The 14,641-nt window shown below is 38.7% G+C and overlaps 1 protein-coding gene across 4 annotated transcripts in view; it reads left to right on the forward strand.

Annotated features, from left to right (window-relative positions):
* IQCE (IQ motif containing E) overlaps positions 1-10,237 on the forward strand; it is a 26,393-nt gene extending 16,156 nt beyond the window's left edge. For 3 of the 4 annotated variants that reach the window (XM_042798354.1, XM_033000347.2, XM_042798355.1), the window contains 6 exons: positions 191-277; positions 1,006-1,029; positions 2,148-2,240; positions 3,244-3,374; positions 4,145-4,263; positions 8,524-10,237. In XM_042798354.1, coding sequence (XP_042654288.1) covers positions 191-277; positions 1,006-1,029; positions 2,148-2,240; positions 3,244-3,374; positions 4,145-4,263; positions 8,524-8,654 — 585 coding nt within the window. In that variant the 3' untranslated portion in view covers positions 8,655-10,237. Of the gene's footprint in view, positions 1-190; positions 278-1,005; positions 1,030-2,147; positions 2,241-3,243; positions 3,375-4,144; positions 4,264-7,313; positions 7,482-8,523 lie in introns of all 4 variants that reach the window. The other variant, XM_033000348.2, reaches the window with a different exon arrangement.
* Positions 10,238-14,641: the final 4,404 nt, after the last annotated feature.

Below are 14,641 nucleotides of genomic sequence, written 5' to 3' on the forward strand. Positions count from 1 at the left end.
TAGATGATGAGTTTGAACATGAGCAGTATTCAGAACTAATTGCTTCCTCTTTAACTTCCTTCCACCCTGAAGGCAGGATGAACATTTAACAATTTTGGTGATGATTTTTCTGAGTCATTTGTAACCTGTTTCCCTCATAGAATTCCAACTTGTGTCTTTAGTGCACTATGTTAAAGATTTTCCTTTGCAGTCTTCACCAGTTAAAGACAAAGAAGATCACATGAAGGAACAAGCAGCCAAAATCATCCAGAGATGGTGGAAGATGTACCGACACAAGGTGAGATCCTCCTATCAGGGAACAGTGAGGACATTCCACTCTGAATCTTACTCTCATTTTAGCATCGATAGTAACCTGCTGCAGGGCTCCAGGAACTGCAACAGTGCTTCCCACTGTGATTCCTTACTGCCATTTTCTCTTCCACTGCTTTTTTTTTTTTTTTACCAAGTCCTCCCTGCTGCTGCTTTTGCCTTTGCTCCCTAGAACCCTGTTGTTTCAGCTGTGAGGTGGCCACTTTCTGAATGGGGGAGTCTGGGTCAGCGGAGAACTAGGGAAGCGTAGCAGTGTTTGGAGCAGTGCTGCTGCTGTTGCTTCCTTGGAGTATAACTGAAGCTAAATTCCCCATGCAGAAATTCTCCAATCAATACGGGAAGTTTTGTATATTGAGATATGTTCAGCTAGGACAAAATAATCCAGGAAAAAAGTGTTAACTTTAAATTTTGTTCTATGGGTAACAATGTAATACTGCTTTTGCCACGTATATAGGACATGTGGTATGAGATGGGTCTTCTAAATGCTTCTTAGAGAACTAAAGACAAAAGGACTATTCACGTAACTTGCAAAGATTAAAAACTTTTTTTCTTTTTTTTTTTTCCTTAGGCTTGTTGTTTGAGTTTTCAGGGGGAGGTGGGACAGGTATTTCTGTGTGTTTTAATTGTTAGGGAAAATTTTGAAAATATTAGATAAAACTTGTATGTATTTGTGTCAGTAACTTGGATGTTTTTCAGAAAGAAGAAATTGCTCTGGATGAGGTGAGTGTGTTTGACACCCAACAAAACAGTAAAACAGATTTAATTTGTATCAAAGCACAAGCAAATAATTTTCTTATTTTTAAAGAGGTTTTATTGCAACATGGACTGTTGTACCAAGATCGTGTTTGTTCTTCAAGCTGGCTCATGATCTACCTTCTGACATCCTGGTTTTGTTTGATATATCTTGTCAAAGTGTCCCCCTTTTGGTCTCAGATCTTCTGTACTTGGTACCTTCTGCAAGATGAACAGTTCTGAGAATTCTGAACAAAATTTGATATGAACAGACAGAAAAGTTTTTCTATATTAGGTAATTCTAATAATGCTTTTATTTTCACTATGATGAATCTTCAGAAAGATCTGAAGTAGGAATTTGAAGCCTTTGCTAAGACGAAATGTCTTTGAGTATTATGAAGAAACTTTATAGAAGACTTTGTTTGACAGACTTGTCACTTTCTGATAAATGTTTTGCAGAAAGATTTTGATTAAACTGTTTTTTCAAATAGCACAACATAGCATCTTACATGTGTTTCTTCCAGAACATTAAAAATCCTTTCAGAAATTAGAACAAATTCTAACCATGGTGACACAAACATACTGTTTTATGTTTAGATGCTTTTTGTTGATTAGAATCCAGTAAAATCTCTGAGTAGAGAGGAAGGACTTATGTTCAGTGTAATCACCACAGTGGTCTACCAGACTTGGCTTGATTTCTGATTGTACCAGACCATCACAGAGCCTGCTGGGAAGCCAGGATCTAATACGGGCATGGGAGCACGTTGCTCTATTTGTGAAATACAGGCTAGTGTTGGCAGCTAGAATTTAACTGCATTTGATAAGCTCAATCTTGAGCACCTCCCAGATTGAATTTAAACTATGAAAATGTACGTCTATGGGTTGTTACAGGCTGGGGATTCTCTGGATTGCAGCCGAGTAGCTGTGAAGTAATGGAGATGTGTGTGTATCCCTTAAACATAAGAAAATGTCAAGACAACAAACAGTTTCCATTGCACAAGGAAAAGTTACTTTCCTTATATGCCTCTTCCCTCTGGACTCTTGTTTTAATTTATGGATGCCATCTTTCGAAGAAGCTAACATCTACTTATTTCTTTCCATGCTAGGCAGTTGTTATGCTTCAGGCAGCTTTCAGAGGACATTTAGCTCGACAGAAACTGTTACTGAATAACAGGATGCATGATGCAAAATCTCACAAGGTAATTGTTGGGGCAAATGGGTATCCAGGCATCCCATTATGTTTAGTTTACAGTGTATAATACTGTACTTCCAGACTTAATTCTCTGAATCACCTGGTGATGTTTTAATGCACTAGTTGGCAGCACCACTGTAATTCCAGAAAGATATCGAGCTCATTCCCTAGCCTACCTTTCCATCTTCTTTAGTTCACAGTTTTTAAAAGTAAAGCTGTAACTTCTCTGCATTATGGACTGTAACTAGGTTTCCTCTTTTTTTCTGGTTCTCCCATCAGCTAATAATGTACCTTTTAAGTCTTTAATGTGGAGTGCTATTGAAAACTGTACTTGTTCTTAGGTGTTTAGTAGTCAATCATTGTAGTAGTAGACAAACCTTTGTCACTGAAGTTCAGAAATAAGAATTTGGAAAGCATCTTTGAAAAGTAAAGGAGACTTGCATGTGGCATGCTCAAAGACTTGTAGTGTTCTCTGTCACGTCAAACTCACTCCAGATTGCTCAGTTCTGAATATGAAAAAATTTCGTTACCAATTAAACGTTTAGTTTCTGTAAGTCAATTGCCAACTTGTGTAAACATCCTTTGGACTTTTAGCAGACTAAAGTTAATTTGTAATTCTCCATCCAGGTTGTCCATCTGGTTGCACTTTTATTTCAGTAAACTGGCCCAGTGTAGTAGGACTGCATACTTTTGCTTGATAAAAGCAGAAGGTACATCCATCATGAAGGTTGCCTTGCCTCCTTCAACTTCAAAAGGTTTCCTTCCTGGAAAATAAATGAACTTTCCTTGCAGGTGTCTGCCCTTTCAGTAATTGAATACAGATGCTTCAAAGCTTGTATGATGATAAGGTTTGCATTTCCTGCTGATTTAGTCTTATAGAACCTTAAAGACTGCAAACCAAAAGATGGGAATATTTGCTCTACTACCACTTTCACAATGAAGAGTAAGATTGTGAAAGCTTCTGTGTAACCTGTAAAAGGTCAGTTTTCTTTGATCTCATTGCTTTGCAGGACTCCTGCATGTCTTCCATGTCAAACTCCTTGAGCTTGTCTTCTGATTGCAAGGACAAAGATGAGATTGTGACATTCATCCAATCCATATTCAGGGCTCACTTAGCACGTACAGTACTGCTTGAGGAGAGGTAAGTGAGAAATGGATATTTCTACAACATGCAGTAACAAAATTTGTTGTTATTACACGATAGGGGTCATTTCTCTTATAGAATTTTAGTGTGGGTTCCTTGGCAGAGGAGAACAAGGCCATTGTCCCAACAAAGACAATGGAGAGCTTGCTTGTGAGAAAATTCAAAAGGTATGCAACTAAAAGGGCTTCTTGTTGCAGCAGTAGTCTTCCCATATCCTGTTGCGTTCTCTCTTCCATACCAATGAGGAAAAGCAAAGTAAAATAATTACTCTTTGGAAAAAAAAAACAAACAAACCAAACAAAAACAAAACAAACCACCAAACAATCTTTAAAATTACAGTTGCTATCAAACTGATTGCTAGTACACTTGCTTAATGTTAGTGAATTTGAAGGCCTGACATGTAAAAGTTAAGGGTTATATGGAGGAATAACAGGGAAGAGCTAAAATGGCATCTTGCATGCAGTCTAGTAACTTAGCTCAGGAAGAACGCAGTGATTTGCTTACTGTTAGGTTTCTGGTGACTCTGTTTTGAAAAATGCTTCCTTTCTCTCCAGGGCTTACTGCTCCAAAAGTTTTTAATATTGGCTGCCATGGTTACAAGGAGAGTTACATACCTGTCACCTCACTTTAGTGTCTAAGTTCACTTCTGCAGGTGATAAGCTTTTGTCTCTTGCAGGCTAGCAACACAAGAAACTTTTCAGCATACCCTCTGAAGACAGACTGCAATTACTGTTCTGTGACTCACACTGTGCAATGGCTTTTTGCAGGCCCTCTGTGTCCAGGGCACCAAGTGGGAAAGCAGATTCTGCAGTTTACATTACAGAGAAGAAACCAGCCTTAGCAGCACTCCAGACACCTCATGCAATCTTCATGTCATCTCTTCCTGGTAATCTCATTTCCCTCTGTGTTCAGAAGTATGTGTGTTTTGAGTGGGTGCACACACAATTTTATAGAGAACATCTGCACATGCACACATATGCAAATGTATATTTGTACTCTCCATCTTCTTTTAATTTGATGACATGTTGCTTATACTGGCAAGTGCAGTCCTTTACATAAAAAAATAAAAGCTTTGACAGTGTCAGTACCAGCTTCCTCACAGCATTTTGCCTTTTTGTCACAACTGTGGTTTGGAAGGTCTCTCTCTGATGTGAGTGGTAATTATTCAAGGAACATGGTGTTCCCCTATATTGCCACTCTGCTTCCTTTTCAGTCCCCCCAGCCCTGTAGCTGGAGTGTGGTACTTTCCACTATGTTTTGGGCCCAAAGCCATAGACAAGCTGAGAACGTTTTCACCATCCTGACTTAGTTTCTGAAGGGACAGACATCTGGTAAAAAGAACCATCATAGTCAGCCATGTGTATTTAGTCATCAGTCTTCAGTTGCTGCAGTAAGAGGAAAAATGAAGTCCTGGATAACTTTGCCAACTAGTACTACTATAATACAAACTGGGAGAATGTCTGTCTTTTTTATGGCTCTTATGCCATTTGTTTTCCTTCTTGAATTCTTCATTGCTGTCTGTGAGAAATTGGAGTTAAAGCCAAAGAGGCTTTTAAGAGAATGTTAGAAGTACTGACTAGGGAAGGCAAAACAATGAAGCTGATAAGACAGCCTTCGACATACAGCTTCAAAGGAGTTAAAAACAAATTGGAAAAGGTTGGTTCTATCCAGAGTGCGATATTCTAGGCTTTTATGGAGCAGCTGAAGAAAAAAGAACAACTTTGAGGGTGACCTGAGAAACACTGACTTGTTTTTTTGACAATGAAAAGCTGACAGTCCCTGCAGACCTGCTCAGAAACAGAGCATGTTGTTAAGCAGCTGAGGCTGTTTCTCTAAGATATGAGATGGGGAATAAGACAGATTTGCAGGGGTTGTGAATAGAAGTTTACGCTTCAGTGAAGGAGTGTTTAAGAAATTTTACTCTGTGTGTGTATTTTACTTTGCGGAGCAGGTAGTACTTGCTTCTGAAGATGTTAGATTTTAGTGATTTTTAGTTATGTCTAGTGACAGTATCCAGGAAAAAAATGCTGCAACATCCTGTTTTGCCTGGGCTGTACTGCAGTAGTCATTATTGGTATGCTCAGTCTAAACCCAGAGCAAATCAGTTATGAAATTCTACCCAAAGAGAAAGAATCGCTTAAAAAAAAAAAAAATGCTTTGTGCTTCTGAAGAAGTGCTTCTAAGGCTTGGAGAAGAGTGTAAGACAAAGCTAGTCTGGTAAATGCAATAGTGTGAATACTAATAGAGCACAGTCACTGTCTAGCTATGAAGTCTCCAAAGCTAACTTTTATTGCAGATTATGATGACAAAGTGATGAGTGAAGAAGTTCTGGAAGGATTTATACCGGCAGGGATAGAGAGGAAGCTCTAAACATTCAAACTTTCTTTCTTGCAGTCCTTTTCTGTTGAATATCAAAAAGGAGAGACTAGGAGCAAAGCAGGTTATGTTTGCTGCTGATCTTATGAATATGGGAGATGTTTTCAAAATCAAGGATGAGGATAGAATGTACCTATGTAGTTTGTGAAGAGTCATACTGGATATGTGCTTCTGTAACTGCACAACTGCCCAAAAGACTGTCTTGCACTGAGTAGCTCTGTGAAATATTGGCTCTTGGTGCATTGGACAATTTAACCAAACTTTCCTGAAAGACAAATTGGAGAAAAACCTACTAAAGCAAGGAGATCGTTCTGGTATAAACGCCACCTCTATGAAGAAATGTGACCCCCTGGCAATCTGTTTGGTTATAGCACATTTTTTGCCACTTGATTTCATGTAGCTTAAACAGGTTAAAGTTAACTAGAAGTTCAATATCTGTCATTCATAGCTCATGACTGATATAAAAACCCACTGACAAAATTGGTTTTTGATGTAATGTATTTCACTGGTCATCCTGCAGCTTGGAAAGTATAGAAGACAAGGAGCTTGTTTAACAGCTGAGTGATTTAAAGCAATCAAATTCCTTTAGCTTTAAATCATGCAGCTGTTGAACAAGCTCTTGCTTCATTTGTCCCAAGTCCAAACTTGCATTTTGTGACCTCTAGATCTTGCAAGGATCTTAAACTTTCAGTGAAAGTATATATTTCAGTAAGTTATTTAATTTCATTAGCCTTTTGGCATTATTTTGAGTGGAATGGGAAAAAGTAAAATGTGTTTTAAAGAACCTTATGTATCTGCTAGAATAAATTTATATATTCTTGGTCTAGCATTACAGACTTTTAATTAATTGTTTGCAACCAGTTAGATGTCTCTGTGTAGCCTTTAATGCTGCTTTGCTTGTCTTCATAATGTGGACAATACTTGGAGGTTTGTGAAGCCATTTCTGCTGCTTCCCATGAAATGGAACAGATAATAACAATTCAGTCTGTGAAACTTTGTGTTTTGTTTCTTTCTGTCAGAGGAGTGGCAGGAAGGAAGAATATGTTCTGTACATGAACAGCAATCTTGAATAAGGGCAGCATTTCTCTCTGCATATTACTAGCTATTCTGGATACGACTGTTAACTTAATTTGAGGCTTTTTTGAAATGATAATGAATTTGCATACGACCCTTATGTCTAATCAGTGCTTACCCCTTCACAAGCACAAAGATAAAGTTGTCAGTCTGAGGTATATTAAACTGAAGACGAGGATGATAAAATCTCAAACATCAAGAGCAGGATATAATCAAGAGCGATTTAGACAATATTAAGCTATTTCATATACTATATCTGTTTACTATTGGAGTTGCATCTTCTAGTTATGCCTGCTTCTGGAAGTTTTCTTTGCTCATCCTTATCACCAGTACTACTGGCTCATAAATCTTCCTGAAAAGCTCTTACAGTATTTGTTGACTGATGCAGAGAAGAATTTCATTTAACTAGTGAGTTGTGTGTTTCTTTGGTTCTGTAGGTTGAGGTCAATGTAATGGTCTCCCTTCACTCCTCCTTTCCATTCACAGGCCCTCTGTCTGTCACTCTGTTTCTGGTCTGGTTGCAGTCCCCTTGCGTTATTCCACATTCCACTTGCTGTGTGTGCCTCCTCTTCCATACCAGGAGGGGTTTTTCTTCTGTGTCAGGAACCTCTTAGTTCACTATGAGACCCCTGGCATGTCTGTTCTTCTCCCCAAGTAATATTCTCTGTGTGCCCTCCATTTTCCCTTCCATTTCAGTGTCAAAATCTCAGTGTATGGCTTCTTACTTGTCTGTTTACTCTTTCTACCACAGGTTGTCTTGATTTGTTTTTTTCTCTGGGAGATAGGGCTTTCAAACAATTGATATTTTAAACTGAAAAATAAGTGGAGCTGAGGGGAGAATATTGCGCTAGGAGGTATTAATAGCTGTCATAATTTAGTTCATAGATCTCTTGTAGAGGGGATACAAGCTGCTGGTTCTGCTCATCAGATGTTATGGGGGTTTATATGTATTCATTTTATCCCTGTGATTTTCCAGTATTTACTGGAGTCATTAGGGTTCTATCCATTCATGTCCTGAACATTTCTTCAAGTGTTGGAATCAATGAGATACGTAGAACCACGTACCCAGAAAAACAGTAAAGAAGCAAAATTAAAAAACAAAACAAAACAAAAAAACCCAAACAAAAACCCAACAGAACAAAACTAAAAAAAAACCCAAGCCAACAAAACCCCATGGTGTGGTCACCATTTCTATTGTCATTAAGTAAGGTAGTACAGCATGTGAATAATGGGTTTGGTATTTTACAGATACAGGGATGAAAGACAGTCACTGAGAGCTTCCACTGTTTTTTTCCCCTCACTGATTTCCATTTTCTCTATATGTATCTGAAGTTCTCATTATGACCTTTTTGCTTCGCTTAAGCTTGCTTGGGTCAATTTTTCCTTTTCTGGCCATATAATAAATATTTATGGCTTCAGTATTGAATTGCTTTACTTTGTGGTGTGTAACCACTTGCAAAGACTTAAAGACAATAAGACAGATCACGAGTGGTCAGTATGTCAACGCTTGCCATGCATGCTCTTCATTAAAGAGCAATGGGAATTAGCTATATGCAGAAAAAGATAGATCAGAGTTATTCATAACTGTAGGTAATTCTGGAAACTTAATGGCTCAGAGAATATTACACTTCCCACAGGGGCTTGTTTCTGTTAATGTTGTTTATTGATGACCTTGTTTCCTTTGTAATTATTTCAGCCAGGTCCTCTGAGAAGTATTCGCAGCCTGCTCTCCCTCTGTCTGTGGATGAAGCTCACTCAGACGATTCAGATGATATTGTCATTGTCTCTCCACTGTTGCAGATGAAGAAAAACTACACCCACTTTTAAGTTTTGTCAACAGGCTCTGGTGTTCTGCAATTATTCAATTCACAAAACTGTTTCTACCAAGGTGAAGCATATCAGAGATGAAAGAGGGGAGATATCAGTTCCTTTTTATTGACAGTTGTCACTATTTCAGCCATAAATGAGTAATTGTTTGGTATGTCATCTCTGCAGACTTTATGGCTAAAAGCCACTGATTGACTGTTGACTGTTATCCTCCTGGTACGCAGAAAGAGTTTGGATTTAAAAACTAAAATGAAGCACTTTAATATTTTGTCTCACAATGAGGATTATAAATTCAATTGCCAAATTTAAATGAAAACAATAAAGCCTTAGGCTGTTTCATGTCAAACAAAGTTTTGTTTCAGGTCAACTAAAATAATTTGTTTAATCAGAAAGTGGTTAATGACATGGCTCCAATTTTCAGTCTGTGTACATGAAGGGGAACAGGTTGTATTTGCTACCAGGTGCTCTATTTAAAAATTTTACTGTGTCAATTTTTAATATCTCTTTTGTTTATTTTTATACTGAAAATTTACAGTCTATGCAGACCTTGTAAAGGCTTTTAGAAAGCCATTTCTTTGTCATAGGGCTATTCTGGGCCTACTATATTAGCAGGGTTTTCTTATTTATTGCTTTTTCCAAGTGTGCTTGCTATGATATGTATAGTACTATTTTGTATTTGAAATGTCCGATCATGTAATCAATTTTTTTATATTTGTCAGAGAAGGTGTATAATAGCAGGAGTGTTCTATGAAGGATACCCTTGTGACTGCTTTTTCTGCTTACATATCACAAATATGAGTGGATTATGCAGGGTCATCTCTCATATGTGAAAACATTTGACATAGGAGACATGTTGCTTTATGTCCTGTTTTAGCTTACGTCACTCGACTGTCTGAAGCTTTCACCTAACTAGCTTGCTCATGCACTGACCACCTTGGGGCTTTAAGTCTAACGTTGCTTTGCTGTTGTTGATCTCTCTTCTCAGTACCACTCTGCATGTGCACAGTAAGTCCAGTCACAGGCTGGGAGAGGGATCATGATATACAGCGATCTTCTGTCGTCAGGTAAAGCTACAAGGCTGGCTGCTGGAGAGCAGGGGCACTCCCAGCTCTGATCTGAGGGATATGGATTGGGATGAGCGTAATAAACAAAACCTAACCCCTGCAGTTTGGTTTAGGAATAGAAGTGGTAGGTTAGATTATAATAGAAAGTAAGACTACATCCAGAAATAACACTGTTTGACAGTATTGTTGGCCATGGAAGGACCAAAGACATAATGGGCTGTGGAGAATATTGTCAGAGGGGTCTTTCCAGATCTTTTACACAGACTGTACCCCTGCTTGACTGGAAGGAGGACCTTATAGCTCCTACTATCATGCCACCATCCTTCATAGGCATTACAATGTGTGGGGGGTTTTTTAAGGTGAACTAGATAAATTATATGATATTTACTGGAAGGAAAATTTAATTTTATGAACACACAGTGAAGTTTTTGTGAAGACCCTAATGGTTTCTTTGTCATCAAAGAGTAATAAAGACTCCTGTAAACAGAAAGCATGCTTTTAAATATAAGATTTTTATCACCTTTTCCCTCTTCTTTTTTAAATTAAAAATCAGTCGTCACTGTTTCACAGAATACTAATAAGTCATAGCTGTCTCGGTTCTTTGATTTCAATGAAGCACTATCTGAGGCTTATCATAGTTGATGCCAGTACTTGCAGCCAAAGAGGAAACTGGATGACTGCAGCACAGTGCAGCTGATTTCATTTAATCCCATCAGTGGAAATGCTGCCTGTGCTATTTCCAAAGGCAGTTTTGGGAGCTCTCCATACCCAAAGCAGTCTGAAGAATGTCATTTACACTCCCGTTGGGTAAATTTTTCCTGCTGGTACTTTGGTCACATGACTGTCATCTGCAGAAAGGATAAAAAAATATATATAACATAAAAGAATAGAAGGGATAGAATCCTCTTGGCAGAAGCTGAGACCTGTTTCCCTCTTTTTCTGGAAGTCATGTTATGAAAAGAGTCCTTTTGCTAGATAGAAACAGAGCTATACTGAGCTGCTTATGTATAATATTTCAAGTCCGTTACTGTGACTCTGTCATGGATACCTCCAGAGAGAGTAACTAGAGCTGAAGACTGACACATTAAGGGGAGAGTATGTAGCATGTCAGGACCAAGACTGATATAAGATACCTACCTAGCCGTTACCCTATCGGGAAATACTTGGACAGCAAACATAATGAAGATGGCATTCTTTTACTTTACTGTGCTGTAATAACCAATATGAAAGTATTAGGAGGTAGATACAGAGCAGGAAGACTTGCATCTTAACTGATCTTATGACTAGCAGTAGTGCTGTCAATAGACAAGTTCTGGGATAAAGGGGAGACAGTATCTTGGTATGACTCGGACAAGAATCAGAGTGAAAACCAGCAAATGTTTTTGAGGACGAATGAAAATGTGTCTAAAGTTTCCTAAATTTGAGTCTGCTATCTCCTAACTATCAAAAATCTGATGCTTAACCTGAGCTGGGATTCAAACTCATACCTTAGTTTGGAAGATAACTATATGCTCACTGCACATTAAAAGTTTGGTGTGGTACTGTAGGAAGAGAAACCTCCACAGTACTAGTAGCCTTTAATGTTGTTTTGTTATAAACTGTAATAGAATGTGTTGAAAGCAGTAACTGACACTAAGTTTCATTCTGTGGTTATCTATCTGAATGCCAGCACCTGTAAATCTGGGAAGAAGTGTGGGACAATGAAGGAAGAAAAAGTTAATTTTGGAATAAATGGCATTTTTCCTTAACGGAGAGCTGAGGACAGTAAAAATCGGTGTGGCATAAACCTGTCAGGATAGGCCCAATACAAACATACTCAGTTTCTGAAGAATATGTCTTCTGTAGAAAGCACTGGGAACCTTGTGGGGGCGTCAAGGTCTTGAATTAAACTCCACTGTAACCTACGTAATCTAACAGCACACTTTCCGTTCTGCTGATACGGGATCATGTTGCCTACTTAAAACCTTTTGCAATTTACAGTAGTGTTAGAGATCGTGTGTGAATACAGAGATCTGACTTTCATGCGTTGTTACCTCTCTTGATCTCGTTTTGCCCTTAAGTGCCTTTGCCTGTAAATCTTTACCAAGGTATCAAGACCTGAAAACTGTATCGTTTTCTGCATAGCTATAAAAACAGTCCCCGCGCAGGCAACTTTTAATATAGTCGAAATGGGAAAGGATTAATCTTGGCACGTGAGAGCGCCATTAATTTTTATGACATTTTTAATATTTAGAACTGTGCAACTCTTTCATGTAATTTATTTTGGGATCTTTTAAAAGCTAAAAGAATTACAATGTATTTTCTTGTAACTGTTGAACTTTCAAATAAAGTTTGTAAATTAATTGTTCATGCATTTCTTCTGTAGTTGCTGTATTTGCACTGCTCCTCTGGCCTCCTGTTGTTTTTGCTTTGTACCTAGGTTCACCTTTTAGGTCTGACTGTTTTCCTAAGCCAATAGTAACACAGTAACTCTGAAACATGGAGGGTGTGAAATTTCTTCTTTAGCACACCTTCAGGATTGTCCCATCAGGAATGATCAGTGTTGCTGACCAAAGGCTAGTGGAATTGAAAGAGGTCATGGGCTTTTGCTTTCAGTCTTGTCTTCTGGTGTTTTATTCAGAAACAAAATCCTGTCAAGTAGTTCTGTAAGTAAAACCCATGCCATTGCCTCAAACATACCTGGTTTTGTGCAGAGTACAGCAAGTTGCGTTTATGCCTTTTCATCTGTTGTTGTGCTGCTTGCTTGTTGGTTGCAACAATCACATTGACCCATTACCAAACCAGTGAAGTTCAGATAAAAGATTGAAAAGAAATCATGGTGGTGACTGTTCAAAATAATCTGCCAGAGAAGAAAAACATGCCTGAGTATGTTATTGATGCATACTTCCCAGAAACCTGTTGTAGGAGGGATGCAGAATGGATAACCCCTGCTCAGACTCTTTGGGCCACAGAGCTCTCCCTGTGCCAGGGCTCGGTAGTGCTGCAGACTTGCAGAGAGCTGGGTGGAACTGATCTGCTGTGGGCTGCAGGGAGAACAGGAGTCTACAGGGTTTCGAAGACTGTACCATTTACTTACAGTGTATCCCTTTCCCTTGATTACTGTTGCTGTTTATGAAGCTGTGGTGGAAGGAGCTAGGATCTATGTATTCCTTTCCACATCCACTGAAAAAGCCTTTAGGGACTCCAGGGAAAACCAAGCCTTATGCTGCTTTATGGAGATAAAAGACCCTGGTAACTGCTGTTGTGAAGACATGGGAATCCTGTAGTCACCTTCCTATCAAGCAGCATCCTTATTGAAGGACTGAAACAGCTATAAGAGTACAAGATGAAACAATCTGTGTTTGATTAATGTATTATCTAAATTTCACTTTTTTGTTCTTTCCTCTCTGTTCTACTGACATGTTCTGTATTTCGTAGCAGAAACTTCAGTTTTAAACCTTAAACACTGGAAGTAAGCCATGTGGCACGAATGGAAAAGTTTTGATATGATTTCTTGGAGCAGATTAGTCTTGAATTCAGTTGAAAGCAGTTAAGTGTTCACACTAGTTGTACTAAACCATACTTTGGTTTCATCTGAAGTCAGAATGCCTTTGACTCTTGCAAGCTTTGCAGCATCTGTTTATGGTAGGTTTGTCAGCTAAGTAATTGATTTCTCCGTATGAATGTCTAAGGTGGGTAAAAAAAAGTTTCACTCATTCAGTGGGCATCATTAAGACCTGCAAAGAGCAAACTATCCCTGTTAGGCTGTAGCTTATTAGGGGAGGATTTTCAGGTGTGGTTGGTGGTCTGGTACTGCACCAGTTCCTCTGACATTTCCTTCTAATGTTTGCTAATGTAGTTCTTTGCCTGGTAGAGACAGCACTGACACCAGTTTCTGACTGTTTTCCCTGTTTTCAGATGTGTATAAGACATGTTGACTCTTGCTTGTGTGTGGCCTTTAACACTCATTCTGTCCTCGCTGTGCTCAAGGGAACAGCCTTGAATGATGAGTATTACTATGTTCTTATTAACTAAACTCTCTTGTAGTCTACTGATCAAGTTGTGCCCTGCCCCTCTTGCTACTTCCACTGCTTGGCTGTCCTAATTGCCTTTTTCAAATCTGAGAGCATAGGTACTTGTACTGGTCTCCAGGATAGCATTCATGTTGTTGCCCTCACCGGAGCTGTATATAAACAAAACTTCCCCCCTCAAGATGTTGCTCAGACTGTAACAGCTCCCCTTCTCTTTGGCAGGTTTTCTGCCAGCATGCCTCAGACGCTTTGCACTGGGTACCACATAAGCATCTTTAGTGCTTCTATTCTTGGAAGGGCAGACAGATGTGTCATAAAATCTTGATGCTCAAAACGGTCTGGGAGGAACCAGGAGGGACATCATGCCTGTTGTAAAGGGATATCTTACATCCCTTGCTATCAGCCAGATAATTCCACACCTGGATCTCACTTCTCTGCCCCTCCTCAGTCCGTCAGCTCTGCAGAGATAAGGTTTCAGTAATAGACCTTGAAAGTCTTCCCTGTAATATGAATTTAGAAATGAAATACTGTAAAATTTGTCATTTGATTACAGTTCTGCTGTAAAAAAAAGGCTATGTTTGAATGGCCTCTAGCTATATGCATGAAAATTAGAATAGCTTTTAATAAACAGGGGATTGACCATTAATGCCTGTAGTACAAGTTATAATGTTCTGCACAAACATTACTTAGCATTGTCATTATCTAGCAATAATCCTTATTTGTATTTTACTCAAATTGTGGCAGAACCTTTTATTTATCTAACCTGGAAATTTTTCCGAAACAGGCTCTCTATAATTTACACAGAGAATTGGCAGTTTTCTTCCCCCTCTTGGCAGATATTTAATAGCCACGTATTGCATTTCTATGCTAGTAAACTTTCATTGTTATACAAAATGTACTAGAATGTTATGAA

Source organism: Tyto alba, unplaced genomic scaffold (assembly GCF_018691265.1).
Source record: "Tyto alba isolate M040663 unplaced genomic scaffold, T.alba_DEE_v4.0 Super-Scaffold_28, whole genome shotgun sequence".
Classification (NCBI taxonomy): Eukaryota; Metazoa; Chordata; class Aves; order Strigiformes; family Tytonidae; genus Tyto; species Tyto alba.